General features: G+C 40.8%; 1 protein-coding gene across 1 annotated transcript; it reads right to left on the bottom strand.

Moving 5' to 3' along the window:
• Positions 1–21279: 21279 nt before the first annotated feature.
• LOC143619620 (transcription factor TCP5-like) lies at positions 21280–22791 on the bottom strand. The gene has a single exon (XM_077091509.1). The coding sequence runs from the start codon at positions 22722–22724 to the stop codon at positions 21753–21755; it is 972 nt and encodes a 323-aa protein (XP_076947624.1). The 5' UTR covers positions 22725–22791; the 3' UTR covers positions 21280–21752.
• Between the last annotated feature and the right edge of the window lie 106 nt (positions 22792–22897).

The following is a 22897-nucleotide window of genomic DNA, read 5'->3' as shown; positions in this document are numbered from 1 at the left end:
ACAACTAAGCTTTAAATATAAAACGAAAATCCTAAACCACACACAACCGGCAAGTGTACCGGTCGCAAGTAGTATAACCCTAGGAAGTCCGAGTATCGAACACGTGGACACGTAAGACGCTAACGATCACTAATTCTAGACAAGACCTACCTTAGAATAATATTTAATTGATTTTTGATTTTTTAATTACTTATCTGAACTAACTGGACTAACTAACAAAAGTTACCTAAAATAGAAAACTTAACGACAAACTAACCGTGTTAACTTCGGATAGAGAAAAACGTCTACCTAGGTCTGAATCAAACTGTAGGCCTAACAAGCTAATGGATTGGATGATATCTAGACACCGGTCCCTGAAGATGACACGACTAAGGATCGCTCGGGCTCACTAGATTACCTCTCGGTCTCACTCAACAAGCCTAAACTACTCAAAATCGACTAAAACGACCAAACCGGGAAACAATTGCTAATGTGTTCTAATGTCGACTCACCTCTCGGTCTCACCAACACTCGACCCTAATGGCAATGAACACTACACAACCAAGGATAGAGGAACAATTCAACTTAAACTAAAATAGATCAACTAGTCGCTCAAAACACCTAATCCTGACAATAAACAAACTCGCTCTCGCGCAATTCTTATTCTAGCATGCAAATACAATGAGACGACCCTAACTTCTTATCACCTCTCGGTCTCTAAGAAGGTGCCTAATCGCTGTACTTTAACCTCAAATTCATGCAACAAAACCCTACGGTTGTTTCTACCGCAAACAAACCCTAAACACAAAGTCTAGAATCAAACAATGCACCGATCAATCAACACAAAACTAATTAACCGACACAAGGGGTTTAAGAAATGAATGACCAAACTTTTCAGCCCTTAAACACAACCTATTTTATGTCTAAATCAAACTTTACAATAACAATATACGTCTATTGATGTGGTCTAAAAATATATATAATATTATATAAATATTCCTATACTTTCAAGTATTTTGAGCTAGTTTTTATTGAATAATACTCTTAAGCTCATATTTTAGATTAAAAAGGTTTATGGAGACATCGAGTTAAATTTAATTAATTATACTAAACTTTGAGACCAGTTAAACTACAAAAGTTACTACATAATATATAATGTTATTTTTAAATCAAATAATAAAAACAAAATTAATAATGATGTAAACTTACGTTTACATAACATGAATAATTATCAATTTTTTTATAATGATTAAAAGAAATGGTAGGCTACGAGCTGAGTAAGAAAATAAAAAAAATGTATAACAATAAGAAAGATAAATATGTTTTTATTAACAAGTTCTTGTAACTCTCTTTTCTTTATTTTGAAGGGCATACAAACAAAAAAAGAAAACTGCTCTCGTCCTAATTTTGCTGGGCCTTCAAAACGTACTATATGGAGTAAATCAGCCCACTATTTATTTGTTTGGAAGCCCAACACAGATAGGGTTACGGTGAATAAATTAAACCGCATGTCAAATGGAAAAGGAGAGAGGAAGACTTGGAGGGTTTTGGTCGGCCACTGTTGCAAAGAGAAAAAGCAAGACGAAAAAGAAAGGCAGCGACCAAGCAAAAGAAAAAAAGGTGGACAACATCCATCTCACAGCCAATCAAAAGCTAGAAGAAAAAAAAAAGAGAAATAAGAAGCAAGCAGGCAAGTCAATTAATTTATCTTCTTATACGATGAACCGTGACTTATATATTTTTCTTGTTTCGTATCTTTTTTATGAGTAGCTAAATACTTTAAACTACCTAGGTTTTGGTTGAGTACTATGTTAGATTAATGGTTTGACGAATTTTTATTTGACGTTGGTTGATTTAGTGTTATGGTAAAGTTTTTAATTGGTTTGTTCATGATATATATGCGTAATTGAATCCAATTTTTGCTTTAATATTTATTCCACTTGTGTTTGATAGTCATTGGTGATTGTTAGATGCATGATTAGGTTGTCTACTTTGTGTTTTCAACTTGTTTGCGATTTATGGCCGAAAAAATCGTAGGAGTAATTATAGAGAGCGGATTAGGTTTTATTATTCTATCTCTAGAGAAGCCGGGAGGCAATTTAGTGTTGTGTCATATTTATCTTTTGCGGGTTTGGGTACTAATTGCACGGGAGTGAGTTAGCCTAGGTCCCTTTAGATTATTGTGATACAAGTCGTGCTCAAATTTATTAAAAATACCCCCTTTATATTAATATATATTGTACTCAAAGAGACCGGGAGGTGATTTGGGTTTCGGGGTACCATAGTATTATTAGGTAAGGTGAGACCGGGAGGTGATCCAAACCTTTAACAATTGAGCTTCACATGTCATTAGAGTTCTAGGATGTCGTTGGTGAGCCCGGGGGGCGATCTAGCATACTTTAGTGGTCTTTAGTGTCATATTTTTCAGATATTGTTTTTCAACCAAGTCAAGTTCGTTAACTATTAATTAACTAGTATGATTCCATTACCTAGGTAGTCGTTTCTCGCATTTGGTTAAAACCCAATTTTTATAAAGTTTCATTTTTAGTTTAGTTTTTAATTAGTTAAGTAATTTAGTTTAATTAATATTTAAAAAGAAAAAAAAATCTAAAAATCAAAAGAAAGTCTAGATTAGTAATCATTTTAGGTTTAATAATTAGAATTTACCCATAGTGTCCTAGGTTCGATATCGTTCTTACTTGCTAGCTACATAACGACCGGTACACTTGCCGATTGTGTGGTTTTTAGGTGAATTCGGTAAAACTTGGTTATAATATTATACATACTTTTCACACATTAAGTTTTTGGCGCCGTTGCCGGGGACACTAGTTAATTCTTTGTTTAAACCAAGTTGATTATCTGATCTGTTTATTTGTTTATTTGCTTTTTAATTGCCTTTAGGTGCCTTTACTTGTTATTTGTGCCTTTAGGTTTGGTTTCTTTAAAAAAAAAATTAAAAAATAAATAAATACATAAAAATAAAATAAATAATCAAATTTTTTAAATAATTTTTAGTTTATGCACCATACTCGTTCGCAAGGACAACCTCCGTATTCTGCATCAGAAGAACCCGAGAGAGATCTTAGTGAGAGGCTTAAGGAGCTTAGAGGAAGCGTTAGTTCTATACCCGCCATCCAGGTACGCGTCCCTACTCCTAGAATAGATATGGAGGACGCTGTTCCACCACCACCGAGACAGACCGTTCATGCTAAAGCCAATGATGGCATCGTGGGAGCTCGATCTGCAACGTCCGACCAGCTGCGACTAATAACCAAAATTGGCAAATTCCCTCTCATGTCATGAATTCCATCACCAATTCTGCTCAGTTCTATTGCTTGCATGACGAAGATGCTCCGGGACACCTGTCCCGATTCGTTCGGATCTGCGAAACGTTTAATATTAATAATATATCGTCTGACGTCATTCATCTTAAGTTGTTTCCATTCTCACTTTCCGGTCGTGCTGCGTCATGGTTCGAATCTTTGCTAAACGCCTCAATCGCCATATGGCCGACCTTCAATCAAAGTTCCTAAGAAAATATTTCCCTCCATCGAAGGCCGGACGTCTCCGCGAGCAAATCCATTCGTTTCACATGGACCCCGATGAGTCCTATTTTTCTGCGTGGGAGCGTTTCCAAACTCTTCTAAACCGTTGTCCTCAACATGGCATATCCGATTGGGTTGTGGTTGAAAAATTCTATAATGGCCTTACCCCCGAAACTCAACAGCGGTTCAATACCGCCACTGGAGGAAGCATGCTCGATAAGCTCACCATAGAGGAGGCTGAAGAAATGTTCGAGAGCATAGCGTTAGCAGACCAGCATACACCGAGTAGAAGGTCCATTTCGGCTGCCAAGGCTGCTGCCATCGCATCATCCCGTGGAGTGCATCATGTTGATCAGAATGCGAGACTGTCGGCACAGTTGGAGGAGTTGACGAAGGAGGTTTGAAATTTAAAGCTGCAACGAAAGTGCGAGATTTGTCACAAAAATCACGAGACAGCCGATTGTCCCGTTGATTCTCAGGAGGAGGTAGATTTTCTTACTAATCAAAACCGTTCCGTCAATTCCGGGTGGCTAAACAATAACTCTAATTGGCGAGCAGGTAACTCCAGTTATCAGCAACGCCAAAATCTGTTCCAAGAACCTGCCCCAGAACCTGCTCCTGTGTTCCAAGATCGAGGAGCTATTGGCTAACCAATCTCAATTGTTAAATCAGCTCTTACAGAATCAGGCCAACACAAAATCCACTCTTTTGCAGCATGAGACGTTTATGAAGGGGCAACAGGTCGCATTTCAGAATCTTGAGGCCAAGTTTGGTGAGTTGTCTGCAAAGATTGATCAACGACCCTCGGGAAGTCTTCCTAGTGACACCGTCCCTAATCCCGGTCCTACATATTCTAAACCATTTCCAAATGCTCATGCCAAGGCAGTGACCACCCGAAGTGGGAGAGGGGTTGTTAGCAGTGCACCAAGAGAGGAGGAGGAAATCGATGAGGAGTTGGAGTTAGAGACGCCACTTGACAAGGTGAACCGAAGGCGATACCCAGCAAGTACCTCACATTTAGGTGGTGCGTCAGTTGAGAAGGAGAAGCAGGTTGAGCAGGAACAGATGCGCGTCTATAAGCCAAAACCGCCATACCCCGGTCGTCTGGTGAGGAAGAATGATTCGGAGTAGTACTCTAGATTTCTCGACATGCTTAAGAAGCTCCATGTGAACATTCCGTTTATCGAAGCTCTTGTGAACATGCCAAAACACGCCAAGTTTCTTAAAGATTTGCTCACTAATAAGAAGAAACTTGAGGAGCTTTCAACTGTTACTCTTAGTGAGGAGTGTTCTGCCGCCGTACAGAACAAGCTTCCTAGGAAGATGACAGATTCGGGCAGCTTTACCATTCCTTGCTTGATTGGTAATCTTAATGTTAGCAATGCTTTGGCCAACCTCGGTGTAAGCATTAACCTCATGCCCTACTTTGTGTTTGCCAAACTTAACGTGGGAGAGCTGCTTCCCACCCGAATGAGCATCCAGCTGGCAGACCGATCTGTGAAGTTCCCAAGGGGCATTGTGGAGAACATGTTGGTGCAGGTGGACAAATTCATCTTCCCGGTCGATTTTGTCATTCTCGTATGGTAGAGGACTCGAACGTCCCGCTCATCCTCGGCCGTCCATTCTTAGCCACCGCACGTGCTCTCATTGATGTTGCCGATGGCAAATTGACTCTTCGAGTTCATGATGACACGGTCACATTCGACGTGTAGAAATCCATGAGACATACTCAGCAGTAGGATGACACTCTCTACTTCATCGATACTTTCATGACGCATGTTAGCGATTATCTTACGGAGTTCTGCGGGAGAGATGCATCCGACACTCAGATCATCGATGTGGAGAATCATTTAGTCGAGATGACAGTATTCGATTTTGATATGGAGCAGCAGGAGGAGCAGCACTTTCCTGAGTTAGGAGGACACGAGCCGATCGTGAGTTCCCATATTTTTTCCGATGTCCTAGCGGTTGAAGAGTGAGAGTTTCCGATCGAGAAACCATCTATTAAGAACCCTCCATATTTAGAGCTGAAAGAATTACCATCTCATCTCGAATATGCGTTTTTAGGGGAGGGGTCTCAACTTCCCGTCATCATCTCTTCGAGTTTGGAGACATAGGAGAAGGAGAAGTTGATGGTTATTCTGAAATCTCATAAGCATGCCATTGCATGGAAGCTTATGGATATCAAAGGTATAAACCCGTCGTTCTGCACGCATAAAATCTTTATGGAGGACGAGTTTAAACCTGTGGTGCAGCCGCAGAGGAGGCTTAACCCGAACATGCAGGAAGTTGTTAAAAAGGAGGTTATTAAGTTGCTCGATGTGGGTTTGATTTTTCCGATCTCTGACTCCGCATGGGTTAGCCCAGTCCAGGTGGTCCCTAAAAAGGGCGGTATGACAGTTATCACGAATGAAAAGAATGAACTCATACCGACACGGACTGTGACAGGGTGGCGAGTTTGCATCGACTACTGCAGACTTAACGAGGCCACACGAAAGGACCATTTCCCGCTTCCATTCATCGAACAGATGCTTGAGCGTTTATCAGGGAAGCAGTTCTATTGTTTCCTTGATGGCTTTTTCGGTTATTTCCAGATCCCCATCACCCCGAGAGATCAGGAGAAGACCACATTTACATGTCCCTTTGTTACATTCGCTTACCGACGCATGCCATTTGGATTGTGTTACGCTCCTGCTACATTTCAGCGGTGCATGGTGGCCATTTTCCATGAGTTGATTGAGGATTCCATGGAGGTATTTATGGATGATTTTTCTGTCTTTGGGAATTCCTTCGATGATTGTCTGCGTAACTTAGATTGAGTGCTCGCTAGGTGTGAAGAGACGAACCTTATGCTTAATTGGGAGAAATGTCATTTTATGGTTCGCGAGGGTATTGTTTTAGGTCATAAGATTTCTAGTGTGGGGATTGAGGTCGATAGAGCTAAGGTAGACACCATTTCCAAACTTCCACCGCCCACTTCTGTGAAGTCTATTCGTAGTTTCTTAGGTCATGCAGGGTTCTATCGCCGATTTATTAAAGACTTTTCTAAGATTTCCCGTCCGATGACCCAGCTTCTAGAGAAAGATAGGCCGTTTAATTTTAGTGAGGAGTGTTTGAGGGCCTTTGAGTTGATTAAGGAGAGGTTAGTGAGTGCTCCTATTCTTGTTGCTCCTAATTGGACTCTTCCGTTTGAGATCATGTGCGATGTGAGCGACTTTGCTGTTGGAGCCGTGTTAGGGAAGCGTCGAGAGAAGCATTTCCATCCCATCTATTACGCTAGCAAGACCCTTAACGATGCTCAGGAGAATTACACCACGACAGAGAAGGAACTTCTTGCGGTTGTTTTTGCGTGCGATAAATTCCGTTCCTATCTTGTGCTTTCTAAGACTATCATCATATTCTTTGATCATGCGGCTCTGCGTTACCTATCGCTAAGAAAGATGCGAAGCCCCGACTCCTTCGTTGGATCCTTCTGTTTCAGGAGTTCGATATAGAAATTAAAGATAAAAGAGGGGCTAAAAATGTCACCGCTGACCACTTATCGCGGCTAGAAAATCCCGACATGGATGAGACCCGGGAACAGGGGATTGGTGATGATTTCCCGAGTGAGACTCTGCTGTACTTAAAAGCGAGTGAAGAGGGGTTTCCATGGTTTGCTGATCTTGCTAATTATCTATCCTCTGGTGAGTTAGTGCTCGGACTGACATATCAGCAAAAGAAGAAGTTCTTTGCAGATATCAAGTTCTACATTTGGGAGGATCCATACTTATTCCGTATTGGTGCAGATCAGGTGATTCGTCGATGTGTTTTTGGTGATGAGGCTCGAAGCATTCTTCGACATTGTCATGAGGGCCCGACTGGTGGCCATTTCAGTGCGACTTATACCGCCAAACGCGTGTTTGATGTGGGATTCTATTGGCCGACTATTTTTTGAGATGCGCATGAGTTTGTTCGTTCGTGTGACGCGTGTCAGAGAGCCGGTAACATCTCATCCCGAAATGAGATTCCCCAAAACCCTATCCAGGTGGTTGAGATCTTCGATATATAGGGCATTGATTTTATGGGTCCGTTCCCTTTGTCTAGTGGGAACAGATACATCCTCGTTGCTGTTGACTACACTTCGAAATGGGTGGAGGCTCAGGCCGTACCCAGAAATGACGCACGGGTTGTACTGGGATTCCTTCGGAAACTCTTTGCTCGATTCGGTACTCCTAAGGCCCTGATCAGTGATCGGGGTGCCCACTTTTGTAATGCTCCGATGGATAAGGTTTTGAAACGTTATGGGGTCACTCATGACTTTCTACAGCCTACCATCCTCAGACTAGCGGTTAAGTGGAAAATACCAATCGTGGCATTAAGAGGATTTTAGAGAAAACAGTGGGGAACAGTCGAGTGGACTGGGCTGAAAAGTTAGATGATGCACTCTGGGCCTTTCGTACTACATTTAAAACGCCTATCGGGACCACTCCCTTTCGGCTAGTTTATGGAAAGGCGTGCCATCTTCCAGTTGAGTTAGAGCATCGTGTGTATTGGGCTTTAAGAGCCGTAAATCTTGATTTATCTGCGGCGGGAAAGAGTCGTTATCTTCAAATTCATGAGGTAGAGGAGCTACGGAATGAGGCATATGAAAGAAGTTGGGGGTGTAAGGAGCGGACAAAGGAACTTCATGATAAGCATATTAAGGGGCCTAAAGAGTTTAAGTGTGGGGATAAGGTTCTTCTATATTATTCCCGGTTGAAGTTGTTTCCGGGTAAATTGAAATCCCGATGGGCTGGTCCGTTCGTTGTGAAGGAGGTATTTCCGTATGGAGCGGTCGAGATAGAGGCTGACGATGGACATTCTTGGAAAGTGAATGGGCATAGACTAAAGCACTATGTTGGAGGTCCACTTGGAGATCGCGAGGAGGAGGCGATCTACCTTGATCCGCCTGGAGAGTAGAGGATGAGAGCACACTCGGGACTTTGCCCGAGTTGTAGAGTTTGTATAAAACTTAGTTGCATTTTTTACTTTTATTTTTATTCTTATTTATTTTATTTTATTTTTCTTTGAGTCTGTTTTAGTCTTTAGAGTCTGTTTGATGTCTGCTTTGGTTTGTTTTGAGTTTTATTTTGCAGGATTGGATTTTCTCGTTCGTACTCAATTTTCATTCGAATGAGGATTTTTCTGAGCCTATCATATTGTAGAGGACACCTAGAAGCTACGGCCGCGAATGAAATGCTATACGGTCGCCTAGGAATAAGACTTGTGAAGAGAATTGCATCATTACCAGGGGAGTCTGTTCCATTTTACTTGTTTTAGATTTTAATTCTACTTTAATTTTTGTCATTTTCAATTCCTACATTGGGGACAATGTAGATTTTAAGTGTGGGGATGGGAAACTGACGTTTTTCTTAAAAAAAAAATTGTCCTTGAAATTGTTTTTCTGCATTTAACAGGAGATGATATTAATTTACCGACGAATTTTGAAAACACTCTTGAAAATTTTTATGAAAAAAAAAGAAGTTTTTAGATCAACAAATATACCGGGATGTAACTGAACAAGTAGACTCTGTGTTTGATGTGTTAGTAGGCTCAGCCCCTTGAGAATGAAAGGACAGTATGCTTGTAGACTTAATTGAACTTAAATTGCTTGATTTTTAGTGGGATACATATTAGACTATAGAAAATGGGATGAAAGTTCGGGTCATACTCAAGCCTTATGTTTAGTTTGATCGTAAAAATTAAAAATTTATAGAATTCTGAATAGACTGATCATACGATGCTTGGGTAGGTTTAACATTAGGGTATACCTATGTAGCCTGTGATATAAACATAAATTTCATACTTCTAGTTTTAGTGGTTACACTTCATAGGCGTATGGTTTTATAATCTTAAATCCTGTATTGATGGGATGCTCCGGGGTTCAGACACCGTAGGTCTTTATGCGGTATATCATCTGGGTATTCATATCTCCTAAGTGGATTTATGAATATTAAAAGAGCTCAAAAAGCAAACCTGCAGTTTTTCTGCCATATATAAGTCATTAAACATGATCATCCCGTACTTCAAAGTACAAATACACTACTGGCTTGATCATCCACGCTGTTAGTCATATGGGGTCCCCTTGCTCGCGTCCTAATACCATTAAAAAACGGACCACAAAGTACACGTCATATGTAAGCCCTACAGATGAATTCGTGCATACTCACCCATGGAGATGGACTTTGGGGTGTTGCTTGATAACGGGGGTATGTCATGTAGTGGGGAACACTTACTAGTTAGTTACTTAATGCATACCTTAATCATATCTAATGGCTGCTAGGTAGACCTTAATGCTTAAGCGTAGTTGGATGAACAATATCCTTGATCGCCTTTAGCTGTTCTTATATTGGTACAACATGTTTTGATCAACTAGATATAAGGTTTAAGTCAAGTTGGGGTGGCTCGGGTCCGGTAAAACCGTGTGAAATTGTTCTTAATTGTGGGTCCCACTAGATCATATAAACTAATAAACTTGTCGCATCTTACTTGTCTCGGTAAGTATTAAAGGGCATGGGTTTAGGTGGACAACAATACTGGCAATCGACCAGATTTATCTTATTAGGCGAATTCCATGGATAAGTATATCGGAAATCATGATTAATGCGTTTGATAGTTTTAAATATTGAAAATAAAAAGAAAAAAAGAAAGCTTCAAGAGTTGCGGGTTTATATTGTATATCTCGGTTATGATCCTGTGCAGACTACTTTTTCAGGCACGAAAAAGGTTTAAGTGTGGGGATATTTGATGTGGTCTAAAAATATATATAATATTATATAAATATTCCTATACTTTCAAGTATTTTGAGCTAGTTTTTATTGAATAATACTCTTAAGCTCATATTTTAGATTAAAAAGGTTTATGGAGACATCGAGTTAAATTTAATTAATTATACTAAACTTTGAGACCAGTTAAACTACAAAAGTTACTACATAATATATAATGTTATTTTTAAATCAAATAATAAAAACAAAATTAATAATGATGTAAACTTACGTTTACATAACATGAATAATTATCAATTTTTTTATAATGATTAAAAGAAATGGTAGGCTACGAGCTGAGTAAGAAAATAAAAAAAATGTATAACAATAAGAAAGATAAATATGTTTTTATTAACAAGTTCTTGTAACTCTCTTTTCTTTATTTTGAAGGGCATACAAACATAAAAAGAAAACTGCTCTCGTCCTAATTTTGCTGGGCCTTCAAAACGTACTATATGGAGTAAATCAGCCCACTATTTATTTGTTTGGAAGCCCAACACAGATAGGGTTACGGTGAATAAATTAAACCGCATGTCAAATGGAAAAGGAGAGAGGAAGACTTGGAGGGTTTTGGTCGGCCACTGTTGCAAAGAGAAAAAGCAAGACGAAAAAGAAAGGCAGCGACCAAGCAAAAGAAAAAAAGGTGGACAACATCCATCTCACAGCCAATCAAAAGCTAGAAGAAAAAAAAAAGAGAAATAAGAAGCAAGCAGGCAAGTCAATTAATTTATCTTCTTATACGATGAACCGTGACTTATATATTTTTCTTGTTTCGTATCTTTTTATGAGTAGCTAAATACTTTAAACTACCTAGGTTTTGGTTGAGTACTATGTTAGATTAATGGTTTGACGAATTTTTATTTGACGTTGGTTGATTTAGTGTTATGGTAAAGTTTTTAATTGGTTTGTTCATGATATATATGCGTAATTGAATCCAATTTTTGCTTTAATATTTATTCCACTTGTGTTTGATAGTCATTGGTGATTGTTAGATGCATGATTAGGTTGTCTACTTTGTGTTTTCAACTTGTTTGCGATTTATGGCCGAAAAAATCGTAGGAGTAATTATAGAGAGCGGATTAGGTTTTATTATTCTATCTCTAGAGAAGCCGGGAGGCAATTTAGTGTTGTGTCATATTTATCTTTTGCGGGTTTGGGTACTAATTGCACGGGAGTGAGTTAGCCTAGGTCCCTTTAGATTATTGTGATACAAGTCGTGCTCAAATTTATTAAAAATACCCCCTTTATATTAATATATATTGTATTCAAAGAGACCGGGAGGTGATTTGGGTTTCGGGGTACCATAGTATTATTAGGTAAGGTGAGACCGGGAGGTGATCCAAACCTTTAACAATTGAGCTTCACATGTCATTAGAGTTCTAGGATGTCGTTGGTGAGCCCGGGGGGCGATCTAGCATACTTTAGTGGTCTTTACTGTCATATTTTTCAGATATTGTTTTTCAACCAAGTCAAGTTCGTTAACTATTAATTAACTAGTATGATTCCATTACCTAGGTAGTCGTTTCTCGCATTTGGTTAAAACCCAATTTTTATAAAGTTTCATTTTTAGTTTAGTTTTTAATTAGTTAAGTAATTTAGTTTAATTAATATTTAAAAAGAAAAAAAAATCTAAAAATCAAAAGAAAGTCTAGATTAGTAATCATTTTAGGTTTAATAATTAGAATTTACCCATAGTGTCCTAGGTTCGATATCGTTCTTACTTGCTAGCTACATAACGACCGGTACACTTGCCGATTGTGTGGTTTTTAGGTGAATTCGGTAAAACTTGGTTATAATATTATACATACTTTTCACACATTAAGTTTTTGGCGCCGTTGCCGGGGACACTAGTTAATTCTTTGTTTAAACCAAGTTGATTATCTGATCTGTTTATTTGTTTATTTGCTTTTTAATTGCCTTTAGGTGCCTTTACTTGTTATTTGTGCCTTTAGGTTTGGTTTCTTGTTTCGTATCTTTTTATGAGTAGCTAAATACTTTAAACTACCTAGGTTTTGGTTGAGTACTATGTTAGATTAATGGTTTGACGAATTTTTATTTGACGTTGGTTGATTTAGTGTTATGGTAAAGTTTTTAATTGGTTTGTTCATGATATATATGCGTAATTGAATCCAATTTTTGCTTTAATATTTATTCCACTTGTGTTTGATAGTCATTGGTGATTGTTAGATGCATGATTAGGTTGTTTACTTTGTGTTTTCAACTTGTTTGCGATTTATGGTCGAAAAAATCGTAGGAGTAATTATAGAGAGCGGATTAGGTTTTATTATTCTATCTCTAGAGAAGCCGGGAGGCAATTTAGTGTTGTGTCATATTTATCTTTTGCGGGTTTGGGTACTAATTGCACGGGAGTGAGTTAGCCTAGGTCTTTTTAGATTATTGTGATACAAGTCGTGCTCAAATTAATTAAAAATACCCCCTTTATATTAATATATAAACCGACCGACTCGAATGGAGATTGAGTACGAGCGGTTTCATCTTGGAATATCCTGAAATAGACAAAACAAATAAAACAGATAACACAAATATATAACAAAAATACAAACTCTACAACTCGGGCAGTCTCCCGAGTGGTGCATCCATCACGTCTACGTCTCGGAGAGCGAGTCAAGGTAGAATACCTCGACCGTCTGACCAGTCATCGGCTCGCCGATGTAGTGCTTCAGTCTATGACCGTTCACCTTAAACTTCCCGCCTTTATCTTCTATCTCAATCGTGCCATACGGGAAAACCTCAGTGACCGTGAACGGTCCCGATCATCGGGATCTCAACTTTCCTGGGAATAACCGCAACCGGGAATTATACAATAAGACCAAATCCCCACACTTGAACTGCTTGTTACCCTTCAACTTTCTATCATGCAGTTCCTTCGTCCGCTCCTTATACCTAAATGACTGCGCGTAAGCGTGATCTCTCAGCTCCTCTAACTCGTGCAACTGGTGGAACCGAGTGGCTTCCGCGGCGGACATATCCAGATTGACCCTCTGTAGGGCCCATGAAGCACGGTGCTCCAACTCGACAGGCAGGTGGCAGGCCTTCCCATAAATCATCCGAAACGGTGTGGAACCGGTCGGAGTTTTGTAGGCTGTACGGAAGGCCCGCAACGCATCATCCAACTTGTCGGACCAATCCCGACGATTCGAACCAACCGTTTTCTCAAGAATACGTTTGATCCCCCGGTTACTCACTTCTACCTGCCCACTAGTCTGTCGGTGGTAGGCAGTCCCAAGCCGATGGGTGACCCCATAGCGTCGCAACGCCTTCTCCATCTGCACATTGCAGAAGTGAGTTCCTCTATCACTGATCAACGCCTTCGGGACACCAAAACGAGCAAAAAGGCTATTGAGAAAACAGAGTACAACTCGGGCATCATTCGTGGGTAAGGACTTGGCTTCAACCCACTTCGAGACATAATCAACCGCCACGAGTATGTACTTGTTTCCACGCGAAGATGGAAACGGTCCCATGAAATCAATGCCCCAAACGTCAAAAACCTCACAAACCTGAATAGCATTTTGGGGCATTTCATTTCGCGAAGAAATGTTGCTGACCCGCTGGCAACGATCACAACTCCTCACAAACGCGTGCGCATCTTTAAAAATCGAAGGCCAATAAAAACCACAATCAAACACCTTCTTCGCCGTCAAACTCGTACCGTGGTGACCTCCTGTCGGTCCAACATGGTAATGGCTCAGAATCTGCCATCCCTCCTTAACGTCAACACACCTCCTGATCAACTGGTCAGCACCTATACGAAAGAGATACGGGTCGTCCCATAGGTAAAACTTAAAATCAGCAAAGATTTTCTTCTTTTGCTGGTAAGACATCTTCGGGTAGTACCCGTCCGCAAGATAGTTCGCGAAGTCGGCAAACCATGGAAAACCCTCATCCTGAGCTGAAACAAACATGAGACTCTGTGTCGGAAAGTGGTCATTAATCCTGACCCCCGGCTCTCCTAACTCAGCTCCCTCAAGACGCGAAAGATGATCGGCCGCCACATTCTCGGCCCCCTTTTTATCACGGATTTCAATATCAAACTCTTGAAGCAACAGGATCCATCGGATAAGGCGTGTCTTAGCATCCTGTTTGCTAAAGAGATAACGAATGGTAGAATGATCTGTGTACACAATCGTCTTGGACAGAATAAGATAGGACCTGAGTTTATCGAATGCAAACACCACAGCTAAAAGCTCTTTCTCGGTGGTGGTGTAACTCTCTTGTGCATCATTCAAGGTCCGGCTAGCATAGTAAATCGGATAGAAGTGCTTATCCTTCCGTTGTCCAAGAACCGCTCCGACTGCGAAGTCGCTCACATCACACATCAACTCAAAGGGAAGCGACCAGTCGGGAGCAATCATGATCGGGGCGTTAACGAGTTTGTCTTTTAAAAGATCAAACGCCTCGATGCACTGCTCAAAAAACACAAACGAGGCATCCTTCTCTAGAAGTTTGGTCATGGGTCTCGTTATCTTAGAAAAATCTTTAATGAACTGGCGATAGAACCCAGCGTGACCCAGAAAACTCCGGATGGATCTCACAGAAGTGGGCGGGGGAAGATTAGAAATGGTCTCGACCTTCGCTCGGTCGACCTATATCCCCGCACTCGAAATACGATGCCCCAAAATGATGCCCTCGCGTACCATGAAGTGACACATCTCCCGGTTAAGGACTAGGTTGGTGTCAACGCATCGGGCCAACATCCTCTCAAGGTTGGAGAGACAATGATCAAAAGAGCTCCCAAACACCGAAAAATCGTCCATGAACACCTCCATGGAGTCCTCGATCATGTCATGAGATATAGCCACAATGCACCTCTGAAATGTGGCTGGAGCGTTACACAGTCCGAAGGGCGTACGTCTATAGGCAAACGTGCCGTATGGGCAGGTAAACGTGGTTTTCTCCTGGTCATTGGGAGCAATCGGAATCTGAAAGTAATCAGAGAAACCATCCAAGAAGCAGTAGTATTGCTGACCTGCCAAATGCTCCAGCATCTGATCTGAAGGGTAAAGGAAAGTGGTCTTTCCTCGTGGCATCATTCAGTCTGCGGTAATCAATGCAGACTCTCCAACCAGTCACAGTCCTAGTGGGAATGAGCTCGTTCCTCTCATTGGTGACGACAGTCATGCCACCCTTTTTAGGAACAACTTGGACCGGACTAACCCACGAACTATCAGAAATGGGGAAAATGATCCCCGCATCAAGGAGTTTGATAATCTCCTTCTTCACGACCTCCTACATCTTCGGATTAAGCCGCCGCTGCGGCTGAACGACAGTCCTAAAATTATCCTCCATGAGGATTTTATGCGTGCAAAACGAAGGGTTGATACCCTTGATGTCGATAATCTTCCATGCAATGGCCTCCTTGTGCTCTTGAAGCACCCTTAACAATCTCTCTCTCTCGACCTCCGTCAAAGCAGATGCAATAATAACCGGCAACTTCCTCTCCTCGTCCAAAAACGAATACTCCAAATGGGCTGGCAACTCCTTAAGCTCTAAGGAACGAGGGGGGCTCTCGACAGAAGGTCGGTCCATCGGATCGTCTCGTACGATCCCAGCTGACACTTCAGACTCAGGGGTATGTAACTCAGTGTCATCTTCCGTTGACTGATCGGTCATGGCAACCATCTCAATCTTTGGAATGTCCCTATCAAGAATCTGAGTGTCGGAGGCAGATCCTCCACAGATCTCGCTGGAAAACTCCCCAACATGCTTCATGATGGTATCAATAAAGTACAAGGAGTCATCAGCAGACTTGGGGTGTTTAAGTGACTGTCGAACGTCAAAGGTGACGTTCTCATCACCAACTCTCAAAATCAACTTACCCTCGCAGACGTCGATCAACGCCTGTGCAGTTGCAAGGAATGGTTGGCCAAGAATAAGCGGTACACTATCATCGTCGTTCATGTCCAGAATGACAAAGTCCACCGGGAATATGAACTTGTCGACACGAACAAGCATGTTCTCGACCACCCCTCGAGGGTATTTAACAGAACGATCAGCAAGCTGGATACTCATCCTGGTAGGCCTCGGTTCGCCTAAGCCCAGCTTGTAATACAGGGAATACGGCATGAGATTAATGCTGGCATCAAGATCAGTCAGCGCATGAATAACCGTATCATCACTCAAGATGCAGAAAATCGTGAAACTCCCTGGATCGGCCATCTTCTCTGGTAACTTCCTCTGTAAAACAGCAGAACAACTAGCACTCAAAGGGATGGAAGCTACCTCAGCTAACTTCTCCTTATTCGAGAGAATATTCTTAAGGAACTTCGCGTGTTTAGGCATCTGAGTCAGTGCCTCAAGGAATGGAATATTAAGGTGAAGCTGCTTCAAAAGATTAAGAAATTTAGAATTCTGCTCCTCATCTCTATCTCTGCGGAGTCTCCCGGGGTATGGTACTCTAGGTTTGTAGACTCTCGGCGGCTCGCTCGATAGCTGCTGTCTCTCGGCCTGTGCTGAACTCCCTGGGCTGCTCCTTTGATGCACCTGGGCCGGCGGAGACTCCATCTGAATCTCCTCATCCACCTGCTCCTCTACAAATACTGCAAGCTCCTCGACTCCTCCTCCTCTAGACCTCTGCTAAATCCCGGGCTCATCTCGTGCCCCTGCACCGCTCCTCGTTGTCACAGCTTTCACGAATCCTCTCGGGTTTTGCTCGGTATTGCTCGGAAGTGTACCCGGCGGCCTCTCATTTAAACGACTAGCTATCTCTCCCATCTGCCGCTCTAGATTCTGAATCGATGCTTCCTGATTTTTCATGAAGGTTTCCTGCTCATGGAACTTCTCTTGGGTTTCTTTATAACGGGAATCCTCTCGTGTCATGAGCTGGGATAGCATCTGTATCTGCTGTGCCATCATCTCCTCTAAGGTGGGCTTCTTCTCTTCACTGCTCGCTCCTTCACCCGCATCCTGGAATAGACTCCGCCGCTGCTGAAAACCGGACTGATTGCCGCCCCTCCATTTGGAGTTCTGATTGCCTCTCCAACCCGAATTAGAAGAATTGAAAGAATTTTGATTTCGGTTTGGATTTCCTACATAGTCTACTGCCTCCTCCTGGGAACTGACTGTGCACTGAACGGTGTCATGCCCTCCTCTGCAAATCTCACACGGCTTGCTCTTCGTCTGCAAGTCTTTCATGATCTTCGCCAACGCCTCCACCTGTGTCGTGAGTGCGGTGGTCATGTCCACCGAATGCATGCCACGTGATATGGAATCGACGGTCTTACTACCCTTGGCGGGCGGTCTCTGGTATCCACTCATAGCTAACCCGTTAAACAAAGCGATACACTCATCCGGGTCCTTCGTCGTCAGCAAATTTCCTCCCGCAGCCGTGTCGAGCATATTCTGCGTCGCGTACATCACTCCATTATAAAACTTCTCGACAACCGCCCAATCTTGCAAGCCGTGGTTCGGGCACAACGCTAACAAATTCTTAAATCTCTCCCATGCATCGTAGAAACTCTCGGTGTCCTCTATCTGAAACGAATGAATCTGGTTACGCAAACGAGCGGCCTTAACCGGAGGATCGTATTTCTCAAGAAATTGGGTCTGCATGGCAGCCCAAGTAGCTATGGAGCCCTGTGGAAGGAACTCGAGCCACAGACTCGCTTTATCGATGAGCGAAAATGGATAAACGCGGAGTTTCACGGCGTCTTCAGATACGCCGGCAAGATGGAAAGTGTCGCAGATACGCGCGATACGAGTGAGATGATGATGCGGGTTTTCGTGAAGTAACCCGTGGAATGTAGCAGAATGAGAAATGGTATTCAGAATGTTCGACGGAATCTGCCAGTTCGCGTTAACTCCAATGGCGGGTGGTGCGATGCTGGATCTCACGCCAACATTGGCCGGTCGGATCCGGTCTGCAACTGTCCTCCTCGGTGGTGGGTTGTCGCCCATGATCCTATCCCTATAGTCGGAGTCAACGGATGAAGAAGTGGACGATGGTGAAATAGCGCGACGTCTCTCACGAAACTCTCTCTGGCTCGGGAAATACTTCAGTGTCGGGTGGTCCTGGAGATCGAGTCTGTCGCATAAAACTATAATTAGAAATAAAATTAGCTAAACTATTCTAACAAATAAGCAAAACAAAACAAAAATAATTACAAGTAGCACACAAGGTAAGTCCTAACTCGAGTCGCTCTCAAAACGTCTAAAACCGTGTCCCCGGCAACGGCGCCAAAAACTTGATGTGCGTCGGATAACCCTCACAACTAGGCTTTAAATATAAAACGAAAATCTTAAACCACACACAACCGGCAAGTGTACCGGTCGCAAGTAGTATAACCCTAGGAAGTCCGAGTATCGAACACGTGGACACGTAAGACGCTAACGATCACTAACTCTAGACAAGACCTACCTTAGAATAATATTTAATTGATTTTTGATTTTTTAATTACTTAACTGAACTAACTGGACTAACTAACAAAAGTTACCTAAAATAGAAAACTTAACGACAAACTAACTGTGTTAACTTCGGATGGAGAAAAACGTCTACCTAGGTCTGAATCAAACTGTAGGCCTGACAAGCTAATGGATTGGATGATATCTAGACACCGGTCCCTGAAGATGACATGACTAAGGATCGCTTGGGCTCACTGGATTACCTCTCGGTCTCACTCAACAAGTCTAAACTACTCAAAATCGACTAAAACGACCAAACTGGGAAACAATTGCTAACGTGTTCTAATGTTGACTCACCTCTTGGTCTCACCAACACTCGAACCTAATGGCAATGAATACTACACAACCAAGGATAGAGGAACAATTCCACTTAAACTAAAATAGATCAATTAGTCGCTCAAAACACCTAATCCTGACAAGAAACGAACTCGCTCTCGTGCAATTCTTATTCTAGAATGCAAAGACAATGAGATGACCCTAACTTCTTATCACCTCTCGGTCTCTAAGAAGGTGCCTAATCACTGTACTTTAACCTCAAATTCATGCAACAAAACCCTACTGTTGTTCCTACCGCAAACAAACCCTAAACACAAAGTTTAGAATCAAACAATGCACCGATCAATCAACACAAAACTAATTAACCGACACAAGGGGTTTAAGCAATGAATGACCAAAATTTCCAGCCCTTAAGCACAACCTATTTCATGTCTAAATCAAACTTTACAATAACAATATACGTCTATCAATCAAATAATCCAACAAGCTCATCAAACATTAACAATTATCATCATTCCTAGGTAGAACTAACAAGTTTAGCCTCTAATCATATTTGGACAGCCATGAACACTCAACAAAATCATTAATAAATTTATCCCAATCATCTTAATAATCATTCAATGATCAACAAATATCAATAACAAGTCAATATCTCAAGCAATTGCAAAACTACTAATCAATTTAACAAGTATATTAAAGATGATGAACAATGTTATGAAAGAAAGGATATATAGATGAATAGGGGCTGTTCTTGGCTGCAACAATTGATGAAAAAGCTTCCCGAACACTTGCTCTTGCTCCTTCCTTCTTCCCTAGCCGCCACCACACTCCAAGACCTAGCACACAAAACTTTTTCTTTTCTTTTTTCCCTGCTGTCCCTTGCGATCGGCAGCTGCTCCCTAGGTTAGGGTTTTTTTTTTCTTTTTTATGTTATAATATAATAGGATCTTGGGCTTTTCCAATATGTAACCGGGCCGGGCCTTAAGCTTTGTCTTGAAATTGTATGCGTAAAAGACCCGTAAGCTCTCCGAAAAGCTCGGTTTTTCTTCCTTTCCACCCTTTGCCTACAAGATAAATAAAAATATGTAAAACTTATCTAAAACAAGTAAAAGTATATAAAATATAATCTAATACGTAGATAAAAGGTGCGGAAAATACGTGTGTTTTACAACACATCAAGCCTAACCTTCAAACGGCCGTTAGTAAATTGTGAACATTGTAGGATTAGATTGTCAGTGAGGTGGGTATAGGATGCTCATTTCTTTAACATTAAATCTGTATACTTATATACCGTACTTATATTGTCTACTACTAAGTGTACAACTGTAAAAACTTTGAAGTGTAATATCTTATGTGTAATAAGCGACTACATGGATCCGCAACTAGGTTTATGCATATTCACAATCTTATGGTGAAAGATAATAATGTAATATCAAGGTAGTCAAAAGCATTGGTTCAGATTTCTGTGTTGCCTAATATCATATGATGCGTACTAAAACATTAGTGGCTTGATTAGTGAAACATAAATCTTTCTCAAACTCACATGAAATCAAGATTGAAGTTCAAATTCATAATATCCATGTGATTACGCCCGCAGAGAAACTCCAAATTTTAATATAGAATTATTATCCAAGCTCAAGCAATAACATGCTAGGAAATCACATAAAACAACGATTTCATATGGATATTGATCACACTCGTAGGGATGAACACACAGTACAGAAAATTGCAGAACACAATATGTATACATTGTTCGGTTTTAAAGGAATGGCACGCGTCTCTTACTTTATTTCTTTGTAGGTTTTACAGCTACATAATATTACTAAGTGTTGAAAAGAGTGGAGACTTTTAGACGCTCGGACAGTACACCCTGAAGCTCCCACTTTGTAGTGAATTGATTTTATTAAACTAGATTTATATTTTATATGCATTATGGGCCAAAATTGTTAACTTTAAATTAGAAGAGTCCTTATGTATTATGTAAACTTAAACATTAAAGTTGTGTGTTAGGTCATTAGGTTTAGTGGTTATAGAACCAATGCTTAGATGAAACATCACATTCATCATTTGCGCCGGTTCGTCTAGTATAACTAGGCTTTATTTTGTGTGTGAATTTGTATTATGATCAGTTCTAGCTTATATCAATAAAATGCAGTTTGTTTTTGTTTTATTCACGAATCTCTTTCCTATATCAGTTGTGTTTATTTGGTGCTTAATCTTGATTTCCAACGGTACGTGTAACCATCTGGAAACGATTAGATTAAACAACTCAACTTACCAACCTATCCAGGTAGCCCTTGTTAGTTTCTTATAAGGAGTTTCACACCTCATATTAACTTCCACGTGGTGCTATGTGGTATTCATTTGCGATATCTAGCTTTTTCTGGCTAACATGTTCATTTGAACATTTGTCACTCAATCCTAGCTAGTAATTTTAATGTGTCTAACAAATAACAATGCACCCCAACCCTTTCTGTTCACCATGACTAATATCAGTTGATTGAAATGCAAATAATGAACAAACCATTTTACTGCAAAATCAAATGTTTTACACAGAAAACCATGGATTTGAAAGAGAATCCAGATGAATATAACTACAAAATCAAGGAGTTCGAACGCCTGAAGAAGTTGGTATATATATCACACACCCTTAATATTAAATACAAGAAACCATATATGTGTAATAGATAATGAAAACTATGAAGGATATGAAGTGTTGTCTTGTCTTTGTAATCTCAATTAAAGGAGATCACCTATCATCATTGTTATGAAAACAATTAACCTTGAGATGTGCATCCAAACCAAAGGGTACCTTCTCTTGAGAATCATTTGGGTTGAATAATGGCATGAGCGAATTTGATGGTACATGTTGGGAACTTGAGCTTAACAAATGAAAGTAATTGTTTTCTTTAACAAGATCATGATTTTCTCCTAGATTGGGCATGATAAATGGAGGGAAAGCTGAAGGTGTGATGGCGGTAGGAGGACCCAAAAATAACTGGGATGCAGATGGGAGAGCCATTGAAGAATCAGTTTGAGATGAAACTAGTCCTTGGTTTCCAAATTGAGACATTGAAAGATTTGAACAAGGTTCCCAATTAGAGTAAGGGTTGTATGGAAACAATCCTGGATAAGAATATTGAGGTATGGGGAAAAAGTTCAAACCTCCACTTTCATGTTCGTACGACTTGTTTTCGACTAGTGTTTCCTTTCCTTTCTTCTTTCTTTGATGATCTCCATTGATGTCATGATCTTTCATAAATGCTGCATTTGGAGGTTTAAGAGATTGAGAGAGAGAAATTTGAGGTGAATTTAAATCTTGAGGAATAAAGGCCGCTGATAGTGGATTGAATTGATTAAAATCTCCAACTAGCATTTGGAGGGGTGGAAGCTGATCAATATCATCTTTAGTTGAATCAAGCAACCAATCTATGACCTTGCTAGGCTGGCTTAACCCTAGCTTATCTTGAAGATCATATAATTGAATAGCTGTAGGAACTGAAAGCCGTATTCTTCGGTCTCTTAATCCTTTTACTGTGCAAACTTTGCTATGTCTATCTTTTCCTCCAAAAGCCTTAGATACCCTTACGATTCGCGGGTTCTTGAAACCTGCCCATTGTCTTGAAGTTGATGTATACAATGGTAACATGTTCTCATGATTGCTATCGCCTTCTTCTTGTTTTGATTGAAATTCTTTTCTTCCTGAAGTATTGTTAAACATCTTCCTGTTTGCATCATCTGGCTGCAAAAAGCAGCTAAACACACAACTGTTCACAGGTTAGTTATCTTCATGTAATGATGTATTTCAGTTTTTCGAAACGGTGTTTGTTTAGGTTATACTAATCAGACCAGGTTAATTGATGAAACACTAACAATTCAAAATTTCAAAAACTA

This window comes from Bidens hawaiensis, unplaced genomic scaffold, assembly GCF_021521415.1.
Source record: "Bidens hawaiensis isolate Kalapana, Puna unplaced genomic scaffold, B.hawaiensis_p1.1 tig00002477_1, whole genome shotgun sequence".
In the NCBI taxonomy this organism is placed as follows: domain Eukaryota; kingdom Viridiplantae; phylum Streptophyta; class Magnoliopsida; order Asterales; family Asteraceae; genus Bidens; species Bidens hawaiensis.
This window is presented reverse-complemented; position numbering and strand designations above follow the sequence as displayed.

Bases quoted from the DNA above. Each gene is read 5' to 3' on its own strand.
- LOC143619620 (XM_077091509.1), bottom strand. From the start codon at position 22,724: ATGTTTAACAATACTTCAGGAAGAAAAGAATTTCAATCAAAACAAGAA.